This window comes from Hipposideros armiger, unplaced genomic scaffold (assembly GCF_001890085.2).
Source record: "Hipposideros armiger isolate ML-2016 unplaced genomic scaffold, ASM189008v1 scaffold_729, whole genome shotgun sequence".
Lineage (NCBI taxonomy): Eukaryota > Metazoa > Chordata > Mammalia > Chiroptera > Hipposideridae > Hipposideros > Hipposideros armiger.
In genome coordinates, this window is record NW_017732079.1 from 192,654 (window position 1) to 212,463 (window position 19,810).

Here is a 19,810-nt window from a genome sequence, read left to right on the forward strand (position 1 = left end):
GAAAACATTTACCATATGATGGAGCACTCAAAATAAGAGGTTACTTTACACTGTCTTGTGCCCTTCTAAAGAGTACAAGTTTATACTTTTATGCTCTATATTTAATTTTTTTGGTTAATAATACGTTATACATGGTGATTCTAGACTGCCCAGAAAACACTGCTGGATTTGAGGGCAAGGTAAGGTGGGTTTCTAAAGAAATATGCAAGGACTATTAGGGAAGTCAATTTCACCTGTTTTTTGGGTCACAATAAAGCTGACTCCCCTGTGGATAAATTCTTTACCAAGTTGGGTTAACAGATTACATAGGTCTTTGTTATTTGATGCCGTCATTAAGAATTAAGAGTTCTACATCCTGGATCACCAAGAAAGATTTTTAAAGAAACTTCAGGACTAATTTTTAACCGTTACCTCTCCCCCTACACACATGTGCACACAAAGGCCTATAAATATTTCTAGCTAGTACAATATTATTTGCTACACAGTAGACTATTTTCCTAGGCTGGCATAATATAGTCAAGTTAACAATTTACAAAAAATTAAAAAATTAAAAAATTTTAAAAATAAAACACACACACAAAAAATCCCCGTTTGATTTGGATTCAAATCAATGAGAAAAAAAAATTAAAACTAGAAGAAAACCATTATGCTTACTAACTGGCTCTAAGATGTAGTGTCAAATATGGGAGTAGCCACTCCTATAACTCACAAATATTGACTGCTTTCTACTCCACATGTGATTTCAATTTGTGAGCATGATTTATACTACAGATATGAACTGCATGACAAGCTATACGGACGACTGCATATACTGTACCAATCGATGTAAATATATTAAAAAGTCATCTTGAAAGCCACATAATTACTCAGGAAAGGAAAAAAAAATCCTCCTGATTACTCTTGCAATTAACTTCCATTTCTCTCACAAGTGCTTTGAAATGTGTGACTAAGAAAATTTTACCACCTAGTAGTAACAACACTGAGCAACAGGTAAGTTATCTGGGATGGATCACTGTAGGGCACAGAATTAGTAGCCTTTTAGTAGCAAGCAGAGACATACCCAGAGTTATCACAGTGGAGGCGAGGAATCTTGTTAGGTACTCTTTCTTAGAAAATAAAAATATTTAAGGGAAATAGGTGAGAAGTATTGGAGACCATGGGAATAGTGTGGGAACGAATACAGGTTTCAACACAGGAGTGCCCTTGACCATTTTCTGAAAACCAGCTACTTAAAAAAATAGCCAGAGAAATTTTACAGAAAAAAATAAATAACAAGTATTTATTGAGTATCTACTACGTGTCCAGTACTTTAGGAAATACAAAAGCAATATGAGTTGGTTGCTGCCCTCAGGGAGCTTACAATCTAATTTGAGAAACCATTCAGAAACTCTGAAGCTGGACTGGCGTGAGTAAGGCTTGCTACCTCTAACGTAGCAACGAATTCCCCTAGATGCTTTGCGGTAAAGGCCCCTGCGTCCCCGTGCCCATCAACTTGAAGTAATTTTAAAGAAGAGTTGTTCCCAGTTAGGACGTATTTAATTCACAAGGAGGGGCTTTAAAAATCAAAGACAAAACAGTACACGTTAAGGCCTTTCATCATTAGTTTACATGCCAGAAATACTTCCTGTTCACAACGGAAATAATCACTGGCATAGTCTAATCTTTAAGGACAATGGTGTAGGATCTCAAAGCAGTTTTCTCAACCCATACTCTGCCAAAACGTTTCAGTCCCCAGTAACGCTGGTTGTCACTGACCCTCATCACCTCCCAGGAAGTCACATCAGAGAGCCCCAGAGCAGGATATGGGCGGTGGATGGAGAGAAGACAAAAAAGGATTTCTCCATCTAATCATCAGGGACAGTCGAAGGCAAAAAACGATCTCAATAACAACAAAAAGGCCTGCTCCTGTGGTGTTTTTCTTTCCACAACATCCTACACCAGAGGTGGCTACATTTCAAGCACGGTGGAAAAGGAGCAGTCTCCCGTTTGTGACATCAGTTTGCAAAGCAATTTAGGGACTGCCCACAGGACGAAGAGTCTTAAGAAATTTGGAATTCCTGTCCCATTATGAGAAGAGTGAACAAATACCCCAGTGCTCTAGTGACGTCCCCGAAGGCGTAATGCACCCGATGGGGGCCTCCGTGTCCAGCTTCCCAAAATAGCATAATTGTGTGGGGGTCCCCCAAACTACAGTATGGACAAGGAGAAGGTAAAGAGAGCGGCAAGATCTAGATCCCAAGAGCTGAGGCGGTGAGAAAGAAGGAAGGGTAATAAGAGGAGCTGACAAAGAGGCTGGGAACGGAGAGGGGACGCGAGCCCACGCGTGGAGGATGGGAGGCTCATCCCGCTCAGCGCCACATCGGGAGCTCACCGGGCCAATCGCCTCCTCACCTCCCACCCGGAACAATTTAATCCTCCGCACTCCAAACTGAGGGCCACATGGGGGAGTGTGGGGCAGCTCCACCCCATCGCCCTCCCTGCCCCCACCCCCCGCCACCCCCAAACCGGGCCGGATCCGGATCAGAGGAGGCCCGCAGAGTGCTGGAAAGCGAGGAGAAGCCCTCGTCCTCTCCACAGACACCGACCGGGGCAGAGAGAGGGCCCCTACCTCAGGCGGGGCCCAGGCCGCGCTCACTCGCGCTCTTTCTCGCTCTCCGCCACCTCAGGCTCTAGCCGCATGGCCCCCCCCTCCGGCTGCCCCAAGCCCCGCCCCGGCCACGCTCCCAAATCGAGGCCCCGGCTCTGGTGAGGCCCACTAGGCCGCGAACCCAACCATAAACAAAACCTCCGGCGGCCGACTCGGGGGGCGCCAGGGCTCGCACGATTGGGGGGGGTGTACAGTGAGGAAACACGGTGTGGGGGGGGCCTACCGAGGGTGGGGGATACGGTGAGGATAGGAGAAAGGAGGGAGGGTAAAAGGGGTATCGCGGATTTAAAGGGGCCGCGGACAATACCCGGCCCCGCCGCGCTGCCGCTGCCGCCGCCGCCGTCGCCAACGCCGCTGCGCTCCCAACTTTACCTCAGTCTCCTCCACACTGACACCCCGGGCCGCGCCGCCCCTGTCACGTGATATAAGGTTCCCTCCTCCCCGCCCCCCTCCCTTCTTTTTCCTCTCGCGCTCGCTCTCGCGCCTTCCCCCTCCCACTTGCCTTCCTGCGTCCCTCAGCACGTGACGCGAAAAGGGACGCGCACGCAAGCGTGCGCGTGCCGCCCCGCCACGAGACACCTCATTCCGGCTCCGCGCGTCAGCCCCGCCTCCTCCACGGGGGCCACGCCCCCGCCACGTGACGTACGGATGGCCTCCGCTTCCTCTTACTGGCGTAGTTCCGCGTCTCCGCGCTGGCCGTTTGCGGGTGCCATAGCCTGCCTGAGTCACGTGCTGAGGGGAAGCGGGAAGGCGTCGTTCTTCTTTCCTAGCCCCCCCACATCCGCCATGTTTTCTGGCCGGGTCAGCCTTGGTCTTTCCCCGTAAGGAAATGGCCGGGGAGCTTCAGAGAACCCAGGCGCCGTTGCCTAGGCGGAACCCGGGCTGACGAGGAGGGCAGCAGGGTAAACCGGAGCAGCTCTGCGCGGGGTGGGGAGGCCATGGCGTCCAGCAGTAACTGGCTCTCCGGGGTGAATGTCGTGCTGGTGATGGCCTACGGGAGCCTGGTGAGATCCCCCACCCCATTCCTGCTGTCGCGTCTAACCCAGTAGAGACCCTCCTCGTGAGCTGTTCCCTGCCCTCATTCTCCACCCACTCACCTGCGCTTTTTCTGGGCTTTGACTCCCGTCCCAGGAGTACCTGGGAGCATGTCACCGACTCGGACTGCCCCGCCCCTAGCCGAGAACCCTCCCTCTAAATCCTAAGACGCAGACCCCCACGCCTCCGCGCTCCCTTTTATTCACCCCATCTCCGACAGCCTTGCTTTGCCCCACGTTATACCCCTGAAGCATCCCAGAGAGCCCGAATCTGGGAATTTGAAAGGAAGGCATGTATTGTTTTTGTCACTGTCTTTTTATTAAAGGTTCTTCTCTCATATCTTTTGGACAGGTGTTTGTACTGCTATTTATTTTTGTGAAGAGGCAAATCATGCGGTTTGCAATGAAATCCCGAAGGGGACCTCATGTCCCCGTGGGACACAATGCCCCCAAGGTAGGTCCTCAAGGCATGAGATAGGCCTGATTCTCCAGATAGATCTGTTAGGGCCCAGAATGAGATTTTCTTTGCATTTAGAAGTGACTTTGATTCCCCCCTCCCCCCTTTCCTCGTCCACGTGCTTACCTTAGTAGATTGATTGATCAATAACGATCAGCTTGGGCCCAGGCTTACCTGCTCACTGCTGTAGCTTACCCAGGAACTAACGTTTTTGCATCCGCAGAATGAAAGGCTTGGGTTAAGATTTCCAACTTTTGTGGTAAGATGTTTCCCAGTTCAACTTAAACTACCCAGTGTTTTCTGATTGTTTTGTTTTGTTTTAGGATGGCATTAGGGTGGTTAGAATTAGCCCCAGCTCAATGAGAAGAGTTGCCTTTGCAGAACTTTAGATTGATAAGGGCTCCATAAACCATTGAGTTCCTACATCCATGTTAGAAACCGAAACCGAAACCTAAGACAAGGAAGTTTACCCAGAGACTTACAGAAAGTGTATAACCAAGTGGTCTCTGTACTCTCGCCTTAGGTAATGGCCATCCTTTCCTTGCTCTAGTTATTTACCTACTGATGAAACGGTATCTCTATCCCAAGTCTCTTTCTTGAGTTCCATAATTATAGATCCAAATGCCTACCGAACACTTAGATGTCTGATAGGCGATAGTCATGTCAAACCTAACATGTCTAAATCAGAACTCTTAATGACCCACCACCACCTCCATCTTGCTGTATCTGTCTTCCACTCCTGGGGAAAAGGCACCTGTTGCCTTACCATCCTCCTCTTGTATGGCTCTCCCTTGATCTCCAGGATCCAGCGACACTGGTTGAATTTTTTGCGTTTACATGTGTTACTGTGGTCTAGAATGATCTTCACTTGACTAGCTCATTTGTTCTTTAGATCTTAGCTTAAATATTATTTCCTCCAAAGAGGAGTGCTTCTTACCTATTTAAAGTAGGTCCTCTGTTGTTTTCTCAGTCCCTTCAATTTTTTCTAGATAGCGTTTTACCACAAATTTGTGTAATTTTCTATTTGTTTAATGCCTCTCTCTCCTACTAAACTGTAAGCTTCAAGAAAGCAGGCACCATGCCAGTTTTGTTCACTGTAAAGCCAGGGCCTACACATAGTAGGTACTCAATTCATTTTGAGTGAAAAGCAGCTTAGTGGGAGAGCTAGAGCTAGTACACAATTATCTCAACTCCTAAACCAGTATTCTTTCATTAACCAGTGCTGTTAACCCTCCTCTCCTTGTTCTTTGCTAATATATTTCGTGGAAAACCTCAAGGAAGATGTCATGGCCTGAACCATCCACAGTGCTCCTTCCACATTCCCACAGTTCTCCAAACGCCTGCTGCCTCCCATAAGGGGGACATAGTTCTTGTACATCATAAGCCAATCAAAACTGACTATTTAGGAGCTCCCTGGACTAAATGAGATCAAGGTTCCTTTGCTTTTAATTCTCTCTCACCTAAATTTTTATCCATTGTTGGTAGAAGTATGGATTAGTTAAAACACTGGAAAATAATCAGGCATTATCTAGTAAGATTGCTCATGTACCTATTCCACAGCCCAGCAATTCCACTCCTACCATAGAGAAATTAATTTTGCTCGTGTACCAGAAGATGTGTACAAGAATATTTGTAGCATTGTTTGTAATATTTTAAAAAGAAAATCCAAATGTCCATTTGAAAAGGGTTATATGATGATCTACAGAAGGGTGCCAAAAAAATGTATACACAATTTAAGCAAGAAAAACTATTAAAATTGTAATACTCAATGTATACCGATAACAAAAGATGAATACAAGTCATGTTTGACTTCTGCAATTACAAGAGGTGCTCAAAGTAGTTACCATCAGCGTCCAGACACTTCTGATTATGGTGAACTGCTTGAACAATGTTGACCAAAGTGTCCACTGGTATGTATTTTTTTGGCACCCCTGGTATTTGTATTCTGGAATACTATAAAAAATGAAAATAAACAAGATGAATAAATAAACACAAATGAACCTCTAAAATATTTGTGAATGAAAAATTCAAGATGCAAACATGAATGACTCTCAAAAACATGCTGAGTGAAAAAAAGCCATTCACAAAAGCATATGTACCATATGATTCCATTCCATTTATATGAAATTCTAAGACAGGCAAAACTATATTGACAGAAAGCATATCAGTGTTGCCCAGGGCAAAGGGGAGGTTGACTGCAAAGGGGTACGAAGAACATTTGGGGGCGATAGAAATGTTTTGTATCTTGATTGGAATGGTGGTTGAGTGGGTATATTCATTTGTCAAAACTCATCAATTTACACACTTAAAATGGATGCATTTTATTGCAGGTAAATTGACCCTCAGTGAAATCTATTTAAAATTTGAAAGACGTTGCAGAGGAATTAAAGTATTTTTTCATTTGTGTAAAGTTCAAAACCAGGCAAAGTTAAGCATTTTGCTTAGGGTGACATAATAAAACAGTGAAGAAAATTAAGACTGTTGACAAATTAAGACTGGGGGATTGCATTCCTTCAGAGATGGGCACAGAAGGCTTCAAAGCCATCGGTAGTGTGTCCGTTCATTAACTAGATAGTGGATACAGGTGTTCATCTTAATGATTTTTATAACTTCAAAACGTACACATGTGTTGTATGTATTCTGTGTATGACATATTTCACAATGGAAGTTTCTAATAAGTTACAAGAAAAAACAATCTTGTTGGGGTTCTGGCAACCAATCCTCTCAAGTAAGAGATGAATATGAAACTTAACAGTGGTTGCTTCTGGATAAGTGAGGGGTGACACCTTCAGTACCTTTTGGAATTTTATACCATGGATGTGAATTACCTACTTAAAAAATTTTATGCTCCCCCAGGTAGGATAAGTCCCCAAACTATTGTAAGCCCTGTGCAGGCTGGCCTCTAGATTTTTAGAGTAGATTATGACTTCTCATTCCTGTCGGTTTTTTCCCAGCTCAGGAAGTTCTTTGTAACACCTAACCAAGAGTCCTCTAAATCCAGTTGAAAGAAGTAACATTGATGCTGTAGAACTTGAAGGAATTCTGGCTGTTTAAAGGATCTGGCTTAGAGACACAGTTTGCAGAGGTTCTTAGAAAACCCAATCCCATTCTTTCTTAAATTCTTGAGTCTTATCTTGCATTTTCATCAGCCAAATGAACATGTTCTCTGCTTTTCTTCTCTTAGTTGCTCATTAGCTCTGCTCCTTTCCAAAGTGATGGGAAGCAGAGCGCAGGGGAAATAATTGTGTGTTCTCTTCTCTACTTGGACAGGACTTAAAAGAAGAGATTGACATTCGACTCTCCAGGGTCCAGGATATCAAGTATGAACCTCAGCTCCTTGCGGATGGCGATGCAAGACTGCTACAGCTGGAAGCCCAGGGAAATCAGAGTATGTGGCATGCTCTCGGAGACACTGCAGTGAGGAACCCAGACTCTCAGAGTTCCTTTGCTCTCAGAGCTGTAACACAGCCGCTGGCATAGCTGCAGCTGTGGGTCCTCTTACTGGGTACATGGCATGTGGGAGGCAGTTTATTAGCTGGTTGGAGTTTGGAGACTCTTTGGAGGGTTATGCCAGAGACCACTCTCTTTCTCAACAGACTGCTACAACTATCTGTACAGGATGAAAGCTTTGGATGCCATCCGCGCCTCTGGTGAGCACTGCTTGACAGGCCATTCGGGATCCCGAAAGCTCACCCAGGGAAGAGGGAGAGCCCACTTCACGTGTGTCAGAATTGGTCCCTTCTGCACATCCCTGGCTGGTGGGAATTGCCTAGAGTTTTGAGAGTACTGGGTAACTATTTTGCCTAAGAACATGATGTGGACAGTTACATCTCCTCTCTGGTTTTGTTCTGTAGACCTTTATTTTTGTGAACTGGACAGTTATAATTTGCTTGTTTTCCCACAAAAGACAGGTGGTCTGTTTTTTTCACTAACCCAAGGTAGATGGTTCTTGGATTTTTTTTTTTTTTTTTAAATTCTAGGACCATTGTCGTATATGTTCTGTCTCTACCAGAACAGGATCTTAAAGCCAGGATGGGTAAATGGGAGGGTAAATGGGACAATGACACTATCATGTGTCATTGGTATAGTTTACAGTTGTGTTGTCATCACCAAATGACAACTGAGACACAGCTCTCTACCTCTGGTCTTCTTAATTCTTTAGAACTTCCCCCCAACTCAACTCATTGGACCCATTTCTAAGTTTGGGAAATTAACTAGAAAGACTAACGAATGGGAGAAGAGGTATCATTGTGCTGTTATCTCCTCAGAGATCCCATTTCATGCTGAAGGCCGGCAGCCTCGTTCCTTAATGGGCAAGAGTTTCCGCTCCTACCTGCTAGATCTTCGAAACACCAGTACACCTTTCAAGGGTGTGCGCAAGGCGCTCATTGACACCCTGCTGGATGGCTATGAGACAGCCCGCTATGGGACAGGGGTGAGTGGGGTGGCCACTTTGTCTTCCAGGGGACTAACGGGATCCTGAGAGAGCCTCACTCTTCCTGCCTCTTTCCTCAGGTCTTCGGCCCGAGTGAGTACCTGCACTATCAGGAAGCCCTGAGTGAGCTGGCCACCGTGTGAGTTAGAGGAGAACGTGTCACGGGACTGGGTGGAGCGTGCTGGGCCGTCCCACAGTGGGTGACCTTCATAAAGCAGTATGGTAACAGGATCCAGAGTTCTCATCGTCAGGTCCTCGACGGGCCGAGCTGCCTCTCGCTCCCAGTGGAAAGCAGGCGCTGTCTACAAGCTAAGAAGGGAGGCTGCTCATGCTTTGTGCTGCTTGGGTCTTTTGGGCCAGCTCAGTAAGGTGCCAGGGTCCTAGTGTCCTTTTGTGTCTTGCTCTGATTAAAGTAAGAATTAAGTGCCACCCATTTTTTTATTACCACTTAAAGCATTGGTAACCAACCGTGTCTGAAATGGGTCATCACTACAGAGTCAGCTGTCGAGTGTCTTATTACAGGAGAAGAATCATGACTTTTGTCTGGGAACGTTTTAAATATGTACTAACATAGTTTCATTATGGTGCTCATGCAGACATTAAAATGAGACGGTAAAGAGGGAAAGCCAGTCTAGAATAAAAAGTTAAACAGCCATGAAAAGAAAGAATACATCTGTTGTCTGCTGTGTTGAATATGGATCTTTCTCAAAAGATGAGGGGTACATCTGTCCTGTCTTCTCTCTATCCCTAAAAATCAACTGCCTTGTTCCTGAAGACCAAAGGTCCCAGTAAAAACTACTTAGAACAGTAATGAAAACACGGGGAGAGGTTGGAAAGAGGCATTGGGTCTAGAATTCAGTTGGAAGGCCCATTCAGATTGTTTTTTGAAAGACAAATACTGTGAGATTCTACTACATGACGTGCCTGGAGTAGTCACATTCATACAGACAGTAGAGTGGTGGCTGCCAGGGGCTGGAGGGAAGGGAGAGTGGGGAGCTGTTTACTAGGTAGAGAGTTTGTTTTTTGCAAGGTGAAAAGAATTCTGGAGACCAGCTGCACAACAATGTGAATGTACTTCACACTACTGAACTATAAACATTTAAAAATGGTTAAGATGATAAATTTTATGTTTACCATAATTTAAAAAAAAATTTAGTCTCTTTGATTTCTAGTTTCTAGAAAGGTTCAGTGGGTAGTCAAAACAGTATAGGCTCTGAAATCTGACAAACCTAGGTTTGAATCCCGGCTCTGTCATTTGCTAGCTTTGTGACCTCAGGCAAGTTACTTAATGGACCCTCAGTTTCCTAAGCTGCAAAATGGGGGTGATACCACCATATAGGGATACTGGGATGTTAGGAAATTAGATGTTGGTAAAGCACCAAGTTCAATGTCCTAATGTGGTAAGTACTCAATAGTTCTTTTTATTTTTTGGTCTTCAGCTTTCAAGGGACTCTTGAGATTACGTTAGTGATGTACACACAATAGGTGAATCTTTTACGCATAGGGAGATGAAGAAAAGTTGCGCAGAGGCAGGGACTCTGGGAAAATTGGTCTCTCTACTGTTTCTAAGCTCCCCGATGGGATTTTAGTAACTGATGTATGAGATAGGACAGAGACCGTTGGTGGCTACGGCTGCATGTGTGGACTGGATGAGCCTGGAACTGTATTCTCGCATCAGTCCTCACTCTGTCCATAACCTGCCCGCGCTCTCCTTCAGGGTGAAAGCACGCAGTGGGAGCGCTCAGCGACAGCACCAGTCGGCAGCCAAAGACCTGACCCAGTCTCCTGATGTCTCCCCGACAACCATCCAGGTGACATACCTCCCCTCCAGTCAGAAGAGTAAACGTGCCAAGCACTTCCTCGAGTTGAAGAGCTTCAAGGACAACTACAACACCCTGGAGAGCACTCTGTGATGGAGCTGAGGACTTGGCACTTGATGGAGCCAGACAGACAGCGGCCGCCTGCCCAGCAGCCCTCGGGTCACCTGGCTCAGCAGGCCCCGCCTGGGTCAGCCGCACTTCCGTCGTCCAGAGCTCTTAGCGCTCATGCCTAGGGGCTCATTCTCCAGCCTTTCTTAGGGCCAGTTTCCAAACATCAGATAAGACTTGATTTGCCCTTGGTAGTACTTCTTTCTGGAATTGAATTCAGATGTTTCTCTTAATGTTGCTGTCAAAGCTCCTGTAAAAATCCTCATTTGGTTTTGATCATTTTGATCATCTGCCCTTTTCCAAACTATAGATAATCCCAAGGGTGAGAGTTGGGGTGACGGAGCTTGGTGTCTCCCATATTCCCCCTTCGTACATGGCTGAATGGGAACCATGTGGGGTTGACACATCCTAAGAGCTGATTGGTGGGAAAGGCAGACGGGAGCTGGTGGGGAAGTCAGGTGAGGCCTGGAGTGGAACATGGAACACTTGACCCTGGTGCTCCACTTAAACCAGGATGTGTTAAAACGTGAACACAACTTCCATGACTCGCAGGGCTCGTCTCTTCCGCTTGCAGTCCATACTGTTGTGCAGAAATTGAAAAGGGAATGTTTTGACCCCTGACAAATTCCTTCCCCGCTCCTTTATTGGGGATGCTGTGGGACAATGTGCAAGAACGGTCAGACCAATGCAGTGGTCTGACTATAAATTATTTAATAAAAGGAACAATTAAAAAGTAAAGCATGTGATTCATTCCTTTACAGTTGCCCTGTAGTAAAACAGACATACGGTTCTGTTCTCCACACCTGCCTAACCAGGTAGGGCGTGAGGATCTGCCTCCAACGACCTGGCAGGACTGGTCCCCTGAGCCTGGGACCACACATATACTCCTTGGGACCCCAACAGAAGAAATCCTGAAATGGGGACTGGGGTCCTTGCTCACAGAATTGCCTGAGTCACTAATAGGCTGGAGAGGGGATTCCCTTCAGGTCTCCGGGGCAACAGGCCAGCTGACCAATCAACTGCTAGGCCTAGGGTCATTGTTGGAGGAGGAAATGTTGCTATGACTACTGAAACCTGGGTGACAACCAAACAGAATAGAGCCTGCTTAGCTTCCCAAGACCGAATCAAGCAAGTCTGCAGACATGTCTATGGAAAAGATAGCTAAGGAAGAAGAGGTATGCAGAGTTGGAAGGAGGGGCTGGGTGGGAGGGGGCTCCCTTGAAGTTTCCAGATCAGTCCACCAGGAGTTGACTGAGAGGGAATGGGAGTGGCACACAGTAGGCATTGGTGCCATACCAACCCCTGCCTTTACTCTGACCTATTCCGAAAGTAGAGCTTTCTTCCCACCTCCCCTAGGAAATTGGCCACTAGGAAATTCCAACAAGAAAGGTTATGTGTGTCCCCCACCAGCATAGGGTACTGGGGTGAAGTACTGGGCATAAGGCAGATCAGCAGAACTGCCTTTTCTTGCAGAGTTTTCAGAGGGTTCAGAGGGACCGGGGACTTAAGAACTTGATGACTCACAGGTAATCTCTGCTTCTATTTCTCCCCTTAACCCTTCAGCTTGACCTTTTCACCCTCCTCCCCTCCCTGAGCTCTGCTCCATCTCGTTAAGGGCTCTTCGGGACAGAAACAGCTATGGAGGGGCCAGAAGCAGCCCTCGTTCTCACAAGCCCAGGTTAGCCTCCTAGTGTCACCAGGTTAGGCTACAGACACCGTGGTTTTTATTGCCTCTTGCTGACCCGTTCTCTGAAGGAAAACTGGAGCAAACTTTTGTTGTTTTCATTTTTATTTTTTGAGGAGGATACACGTGTTTGTTCCCTGGCATTGTACTGATCACGTGGTAGGAATGCAGTAAGCACTTGGTATTTGTTGAATGAGTTGAGAAAACTCCCAAGACTAGGCTGTCTTCCTTCACCTGGGGAGCTTTTTAAAAAACACATACTTAGGTCTTTACCCAGAAGATTCCGACTAAAATGGCCTGGGGTTGGATAAGATAAGCCTGTTTTTCAAGGTTTCAAAGTTTTACTCAGGGCTAGCCAAGACCGAGGTAACAAGAATGCGTATAATTTCGGTGGGAGTCAAGACTGAGGCCGCCTTTTTTACAAAGGCAGTGTGACGAAATCTACCAATGTAAATTTTACGTATCCTTTGAGCTGGCAACTCCTAGGAATGTACCTTAACATACATATACCTTCAAAAGCACGAGGATGTACATACGCAAGAGTGGTCCTGACAGCATTGTTTATGAAAGTGAAAAAGCTAGAGACCACCCAGCTGATTTAAAGGACGATACAAAAATGCCAGGCAGCCTTTGAACAGAAGGAAGCAAATCTCTCTGTGCTGATAGAAGTCCGAACTGTGAAGTAATACTGCTTATATAAATGCATGGTTTCATGTTAAAAAAATAAAAAGATATACTTGCTGGCATGTGATAGAAAATTGTTCTGAAAGATACGTAAGAAACTGGTAACTGTTGAGAAGGACTGGGGCAGAAGAAGGAAGCTCTTTCCCTTGTCACGTACTCAATTTCTGTATGTATTTAACTCTCTAGGCATCTGACAAAAAAAATCTCAGTAGGGTTTTTCTGAGTGGAGGATACATGTTATATGTATGTGTACATATGTATGTTCCTTTTACATACTAAAAACCTTAACAAATCATTCCAGAATATGTCTAGCCAGGGTTGAGAATCGCTGGCATGGTGGGATGAGTTAATCCTTAGATTGGATTTGATACCCAGTTCTGCCATTAGGCAACCTTGGGTGACTCACCTGAACTTTTAGTCTCCTTGTCCGTGTGATGCAGAAGTTAATATGACACATGGTTAGCATGATTAAATGAGATAATGTACTTAATATATACAAGGTCCTAAATCACTTCTAGTCACCCTTTACAGGAGCTTGCAGTCTGCTGATACTGTCCCAGAGGTCCTGGGGAAGAAGCAGCCTCGCTGATGGGGTTTTCATCTCCACTCCTAAGTAACCCATTCAACCACTCCCTCTATACCTGGGGCAGGTGGCGAAGTTCACACACTCACTGTCTGTGGCAGATGACACTGAGCCAGAGGAGAAACCCATACGCCACCCTCAGGATGCAGGACACCGTGGTACAGGAGTTGGCCCTGGCCAACAAGCAACTCCTGATGGTGAGTCCTGGAGGGCAACCTGGAGTGTCGCCCACTGCTGCCCTGGACCTTTGCTCACGGGGAGCCCCTCCCGGGCTATTAGTCTGTGCCACTCCTCACCCATATTATTTGCCTCCGCGGTTTTCACTATTACACCGGACAGTAACTCCAAATGCCAGAGCTCTTTTTAAGTGATTCTTTGCATCCAGCTGCAGATGGAACATTCCAGAATCCCAAAGTGCAGTCTAGTCCTTGCTCCTTTCATCTTGGTGAGGCTCAAAACTGCTTTAGTGCCCTGCCCCTGCCTCTCAAAACCTCTGTCTCCCTGGGGTCCTCAGTTGCTGTCACGTCACCATCTTTGCAGAGTTCCTGGTTCATGGGATGCTCTCTGCAAATATTTGCTGAACATAGGACTTCACCCTGAAGAAAAAATTGGGTAGGCTTCTCCGCCAGTGTTCAGTCTGTATGCTACTGCCTAGCTTTATGTCACAGCTAAGCCCAGAGCCAAGAGAACAGCAGTGATGGGCAAGCAGCCAGGGAGAAGATGAGCAGCGTGGGGGAGGGGGGTACACAGAGGGCACACATCCCACTGCATTCCGCCCTCCCCACCAGGTCCGTCAAGCCGCCCTGCACCAGCTCTTTGAGAAGGAGCATCGGCAGTTCCAACAGGAACTAGCTCAGATGGGCAAAGCGTTTTATGTGGAGAGGCTCTGATAGCATCCGAAACACTGTCCTTCCCTTCTCACCATGCCTGACCTCGACTTTGGAGCCCCGACCACCGTGAACATCCTTCCCCAAACACACCTGGCTCTAGTTACCTGCCCAGGACTTCAGATGGTGCTCCCACTCTCACCTTTGTATGTCAACCCTGATGCTATGAGGAAACAATCCATGAAACAATGGTGAGAACAAGAGTGGCGCCTTGTGGTCAGAATGAGCTAGGCAGTGTTGATGTGAGTGGGGGGAGGGGTGGGCAGAGATGGACAATGGGAGAGAATCGTGGTTTAACAAATAAAGCTAGCTTTAAAGGTCCAAACTGAGACCACTTGCCTCATTTTTTCAGTCCTAAGTCTTGATTTGCTTCAGATATGCTTATTCGCAGCTGCCATAACCTTAGTATAGCTTTCTGGGTGTTGCTCACATCCACTCCTCTTTTCTGAATGTGGCTGTTACTCCAGAGGCACTGAGGGTCACGAAGCCTGGAGTTTAGGTTTTGAGTCAGCCAGTTTTGGGGGACCGTGAGGTGGTCTGAATTTCCACCTCTGCAAAAAAACGGGGTTCCAAACTCCAGTGCCTTCACGGGTCAGGCAGGTGATATAACAGATGTAAGGAGTGGTAGGATTTATAGGGGACCAGAAAGAGCGTCAAATCTAAAGACAGTCAAAATTTGAAAGATACTGCCAAGTATTGACTAATCATATGCATCTATGGGCCGCAGAGAACCTTCCTTTCCACTTTACATTCAAATGACATCCCAAACCAGAGAGACCCCCATTTTAAAAAAAGATTCCCACAGGCCGGCCGAGTGGCTCAGTTGGTTAAGAGCTCACTCAAAAGTTTGAGCTCTGAGCAACAGCGGTTCGAGTCCCGGCCCGACCTGAGCAGCCGCTGAGCTGCCAGCAGGTGGCAGGATGGCTCAGCTAAAAAAATAAATATAAATAAGTAAGTAAGTAAATAAATATTTAAATAAATAAATAAATAAATAAAGATTCCCATTTCCCACCCCCGCCGCTTTGGCAACGACCGGCTGCTTCTCTGCTTCTGCGGAGAGACCCCCATTCTGCAACCTCTAACAGTGGCAGAAACACCCCATCAGTCTGATGTGATCACCCTCGCACATTTCCGTGCTCTCTCACCCTGCCATCTGCATCCAGCGTGGTCACTCATCCTTCCACACTGACCTTTTCGTGCTCTCAGCTCCACGTGGCTAAGTCTCCACCGCAAAACTCACACTTTTTCTTCCCTCCTCCCCCGAGCCTGTCTCCATCCCTCAATATACATTTTTCATCTCAACTCTCAGGGCTCCTGCTTCCTCCTCTCCCTACGTACCCCACTGATGAGGAGCACAGAGAGGGAGCAGGCTTCAGAGAGAAGCGCCAGGCTTGGAAGTCCGATGTGGGTTCAAAGTCTGGCTTCACCGAATCATGTCACCATGTGTAAGTTACTTCCCTGAGCCTCAATTTCCTCTTCTGAAAATTGGGACAATAATACCCATCTCATAGGATCATTAAGAGGTTTAAAAACAAGCACAGGCAAACACTCATGCACTGTTGGTGGGAATGTACATTGGTACAGCCACTATGAAAAACAGTATGGAGTTTCCTCAAAATATTAAAAATAGAACTGCCTTATGACCCAGCAATTCTACTTCTGGGTATTTTTCCGAAGAAAAGATCTATGTATCCCTATGTTCACTGCAGCTTTATCTACAATAGCCAAGATATGGAAGCAACCTAAGTGTCCATCAACAGACTACTGGATAAAGAAGAGGTGGTACATACATACAGTGGAATATTACTCGGCCATAAAAAAGAATGAAATTTTACCATTTGCAACAACATGGATGGACTTAGAGGGTATTATGCTAAATGAAACAAGTCAGACAGAGAAAGACAAGTACCATATGAGTTCACTTCAATGTGGACTCTAAAGAACAGGATAAAAGAACAAATAATACAGGAACAGACTCAGATACAGAGAACTGATGGTTGCCAGATGGGAGGGGGTTGGGGGGGAGGGTGAAAAAGGGGAAGGGATTAAGAAGTACAAATTGGCACTTACAAAATAGTCATGGGGATGCAAAGTACAGCATAGGGAATATAGTCAATGATATGGTTATAACTACGTGTGGTGTCAGGCGGGTACTAAGCTTTGTCGGGGGATCACTTCATAAATCATATAAATGTCTAGCCACTGTGCTATACACCTGAAATGAATATAATATTGAATGTCAACGGTACTTGAAAAATAAAAATGAAGAAAAAATATAAAAAGGAAATGATTATGCTATGTGAATAAATTCTTTTAGCAAACAAACAACAAAAAGAGAGGATTAAATAAGGTAACGTGTGCAGGGAGGGAGCCCAGTGGTTGGCACACAGTAAGTATCCTCCGTGTCCCCCTCAGGAGATTTCCCTGTGACCCCGGCCCTTCAAGGTCCCCACGTTGGCTGCTTCTGCAGCTCAAATGCCATTCTCCATCCCATGCCTGTCCCTCTGTCCCATACATCCATTCATCCTCCAGCCCCCTCAGAGGCCCTGCTTCCCAAGCCCTCTTACCTTAAGTCAATAACCACTCATGGGTTCTTACACCGAACAAGACGAGGAGCTGACAGGCTGGTGGGGAGTAACGGCAGGTACGGTGAGAGTTTTATAGGAGACAGAACCACGCGCACGGGGCCTGGATTTACCCCACAAACCTGAGACCTAGACTCCCGTTCCTTCTGCCTGTTCTCCTGCCCTCGGTGCCCTGGTTCCCACAGGTCCGCCTCGCCTTCACCTCTTTCGTCCTACCTGCATCTGTCCCCTGCTGCTCGCCTCTCATACACACGCAGTACGGCCTGGCGTCAGAACAGGCTTTCCCACGACCGGCCTGGGCTGGACTCCTGGCTCTGTCACGTCCTGCCTGTGTGGCCTTGAGCGAGTTGCTTTAACTTTCTGGTCGCAATTCCTAACATGTAAAATGGACGTAATGTCTACCTGGTCGGGCTGCTGTGGGGATTCCAGAAAGCCCTTGGCAGAGAGGTGGCACATACCGCCCAATAAATAGTAACCCGTGAAGATGTTTTCTTGCCGAAGGGCACCAAAGTTTTCACCCAAAATGTGCCTTTTGGGGTACTGCTTTTAAGCTGATTATTATGAAACAGAAGACTCAGAAAGAACTTTTGGCCCTCCCCTTTTCCCACCAGAGAGATTCAGATGGAAAGATCACTCCAGGAAGGGAATCTTAGCATATTCGCTTTAGCTTTCCATAGGAAGGCTTCCCGCAGCCTGCTAACTAGATTCCCCCCACCCCCATGTCCCATTGTCTCTGGTTGCCTAGCAGGAATTTGTCTGTCACGAGTGTCAACGCATCCCACTCTGTTCAGCACCCTGTAAATGGCCTGTTTTCCCACAGGAAATGCCAAACCCCTGCTTCCTTTCTCCTTTGCCCACAATGGCATATACCTGCCAGTGTGTTTCTGGTCTCCTTCTCATGGCACGCCCCCAATGTGCATTTGTATCATAAACTTCGGACACTTTCTCCTGTTAATCTGTCTCTTTCAATTTGATTATTAGCCCAGCTAGAAGAACTTAGAAGGGAGGAGGGAAATTCTTTTTTTAAGCCCCCCCCCTCCAATAGTTTTTTTCCCCGTTTTACTTCCTCTCCATTACCTGGCTGCCCCCCACCTCACACCGCACTCCCTCACCAACCCCGTTTATTCCTCTTTCCCGTGTTCATGTGGACCCGCAGGACGCCCCACCCCCTCTGCCTGGTCCCTGACCTTGGCCTCTCCCCAGGGCTTGTCAGTGCCAGGCTGCCTCCAGTATTGGCAGGCTGACCCCCTCCAGAGCCCATCCCTTCTGGTCCTTTCTGCCTGCTCTGTCTGCTCTCATCACATCAGTTGAGCACTTCACCCATCACACCCATCCAGTCCCTTTTCCCTCGGTGGCTGGTGTCTTACCCGGCTCCCTGGCTCAGACAGGCTCAGTCTTATTTTGAAATGGCTGCTTAGAAGTTACTTCCAGGGGAGCTGGAAAGCGTTTCTCAGAGGCCATCTGATGTTTCTGCCTAGTTATGCCACCCCGTCAGTGTCCTTAGAGAGCTGGCCCTCCCCCACATCAGCTGTCCTGTCTGCCTCTGAGCCCCTAGTGCCCTGAACACTGAAGCCCTTTCAATTTATGCTGGTCCTGTCCCTCCAGCCTCCGCTTCTCCAAGGTGGTCAAGGTTCTCAGAGAAAGGATGGAATGAGGGCTTGGGGGTAAGGGTGCAAAGGGCGGCGAGTCACAAAGGAGCCAGGACACAAGACACCACCAACCGCAGGTGCCGCCTTGGGGCTTGTGCACCGTTTGCTAGTCTTCCCCTGGAAGGCAGGCACCGCACAGACAGTAACTGGGGCTTGGGACGAGCTATCGATCTCCGTCAAGGGCACTGGAGTTGGTACACGTGTGTGTCCAGGCTCATGGGGACAAGGACACATGGGACAGGCCTGGGGGCTACAGTAGAGCATCCTCCTCCCACCCCCACACTCCACCCGAGCCCCCCGCACCCCCACCTTCAGAGCAGCTATAACTAAGGCTCCTGCTTGCCCCAGTCGAGGGAAGCATCTGCCTGCCGCATGACATGCAACAGACCTGATTCTCTTCAGAAGAAAAACCTCCCGGAAGGGACGCGGCTGGATCCCCGTGAGGGAAGACCCCCTAGAGAAGCCAGCCCAGGAGTTGTTGCTGTCAAAAGAACTGGAAGAGAAGGAGAGTCCTAAGGACTGCAGGTCGCTTCCCGGCAGCAGGCTTTCCTCCCTTACCCTCCATCTCCTAAACTCTTAGTTTAAATTTGCCAAGCAGGTGAGACCGTAAGTGTTTTGGGGAGCCCAGGCTGGAGCCTGCCAGGGAGACGGGTCGCTCTTCTCTTCTGGACATCCAGGGGTGACTTTAAGGAGGATGCCTGGAGGACATGGGGAGCAGGTGAGAAGGGCCAAGATGGTGGGAAGCTGCAGCCAAGCATTCTAGACGTTTCTCATGGCTACTGATCTGCAGTACTTAGGAGCAGGCCCAGGGTGGCATCCACTGGAAGGCCCTCAGCTGTCACCTCAGCAGGGAGGTGATCTGGAAAGGTTAGGGGTTCTGTTGGAAGGGTAAAGCAGGATGTGCAAGCCCCCACCCCACCCCTGAAAAGCCTCAGGGCAGGCAGCTGGAAGGGAGCTGAGGAGAGCAGGTGGCAAGGCTGACGAGGAGCTGCTGACACTGCTGATCCTCTGGGCGCTGGGGCCGTGACCTCAGGGGGAGAAGCTGTGTGTGGGAGCTTCTGGAAGGATGGCTGCCCGGACGTGGAGGCCCGCCAGATAGTCTCCCTGGTTCAGGCCACCGTGATCCAGCAAAAGCCAGGCGCTGGTAGGAGAGGAGCTGAGGCACGGATGGCACGAAGGGCAGTAGAGTAAGAGCCCGCTGTCTTGGGAGGCCAGGAGCAGGGGTCGGCGCCCTTCC

General features: G+C 47.6%; 3 protein-coding genes across 31 annotated transcripts in view; 2 read left to right on the plus strand and 1 right to left on the minus strand.

Annotated features, from left to right (window-relative positions):
- Window positions 1-3,815, minus strand: part of UBAP2L (ubiquitin associated protein 2 like) — a 40,841-nt gene extending 37,026 nt beyond the window's left edge. For 17 of the 26 annotated variants that reach the window (XM_019627331.1, XM_019627336.1, XM_019627341.1 and 14 more), the window contains exon 1: window positions 2,955-3,055. The gene's annotated coding sequence lies outside the window, so the exon portion shown is untranslated. Of the gene's footprint in view, window positions 1-1,060; window positions 1,269-2,608; window positions 2,763-2,870; window positions 2,894-2,954; window positions 3,148-3,744 lie in introns of those variants that run through there. The other 9 variants (XM_019627340.1, XM_019627342.1, XM_019627338.1 and 6 more) reach the window with 7 other exon arrangements.
- Window positions 3,204-11,239, plus strand: LTAP1 (lipid transport auxiliary protein 1). Of its 3 annotated transcripts, none has more exons than XM_019627355.1 (7): window positions 3,204-3,651; window positions 4,034-4,135; window positions 7,409-7,526; window positions 7,735-7,788; window positions 8,407-8,573; window positions 8,654-8,712; window positions 10,291-11,239. In XM_019627355.1, the coding sequence occupies exons 1-7, from the start codon at window positions 3,586-3,588 to the stop codon at window positions 10,484-10,486; spliced, it is 762 nt and encodes a 253-aa protein (XP_019482900.1). In that variant the 5' UTR covers window positions 3,204-3,585; the 3' UTR covers window positions 10,487-11,239. The 3 variants fall into 3 exon arrangements, with proteins under 3 accessions (XP_019482900.1, XP_019482902.1, XP_019482901.1); XM_019627357.1 differs by having other exon boundaries at window positions 8,654-8,666; window positions 10,291-10,310; XM_019627356.1 differs by lacking the exon at window positions 4,034-4,135 and having other exon boundaries at window positions 3,311-3,651.
- A 49-nt stretch (window positions 11,240-11,288) lies between these two features.
- CFAP141 (cilia and flagella associated protein 141) lies at window positions 11,289-14,654 on the plus strand. Of its 2 annotated transcripts, none has more exons than XM_019627358.1 (4): window positions 11,289-11,676; window positions 11,975-12,027; window positions 13,520-13,649; window positions 14,241-14,654. In XM_019627358.1, exons 1-4 carry the CDS (start codon window positions 11,644-11,646, stop codon window positions 14,340-14,342), a joined length of 318 nt encoding a protein of 105 aa, XP_019482903.1. In that variant the 5' UTR covers window positions 11,289-11,643; the 3' UTR covers window positions 14,343-14,654. The 2 variants fall into 2 exon arrangements, with proteins under 2 accessions (XP_019482903.1, XP_019482904.1); XM_019627359.1 differs by lacking the exon at window positions 14,241-14,654 and adding an exon at window positions 13,993-14,229.
- The last annotated feature ends 5,156 nt before the right edge of the window (window positions 14,655-19,810 follow it).

Coding starts and splice junctions, on each gene's coding strand:
- LTAP1 (XM_019627355.1), top strand. CDS start 3,586: ATGGCGTCCAGCAGTAACTGGCTCTCCGGGGTGAATGTCGTGCTGGTG. Junction 4,136..7,408: donor TGGGACACAATGCCCCCAAG/GTAGGTCCTCAA, acceptor CTACTTGGACAG/GACTTAAAAGAAGAGATTGA. Junction 8,713..10,290: donor CTGAGTGAGCTGGCCACCGT/GTGAGTTAGAGG, acceptor GCTCTCCTTCAG/GGTGAAAGCACGCAGTGGGA.
- CFAP141 (XM_019627358.1), top strand. CDS start 11,644: ATGTCTATGGAAAAGATAGCTAAGGAAGAAGAG. Junction 11,677..11,974: donor AGATAGCTAAGGAAGAAGAG/GTATGCAGAGTT, acceptor CTTTTCTTGCAG/AGTTTTCAGAGGGTTCAGAG. Junction 12,028..13,519: donor AAGAACTTGATGACTCACAG/GTAATCTCTGCT, acceptor TACCTGGGGCAG/GTGGCGAAGTTCACACACTC.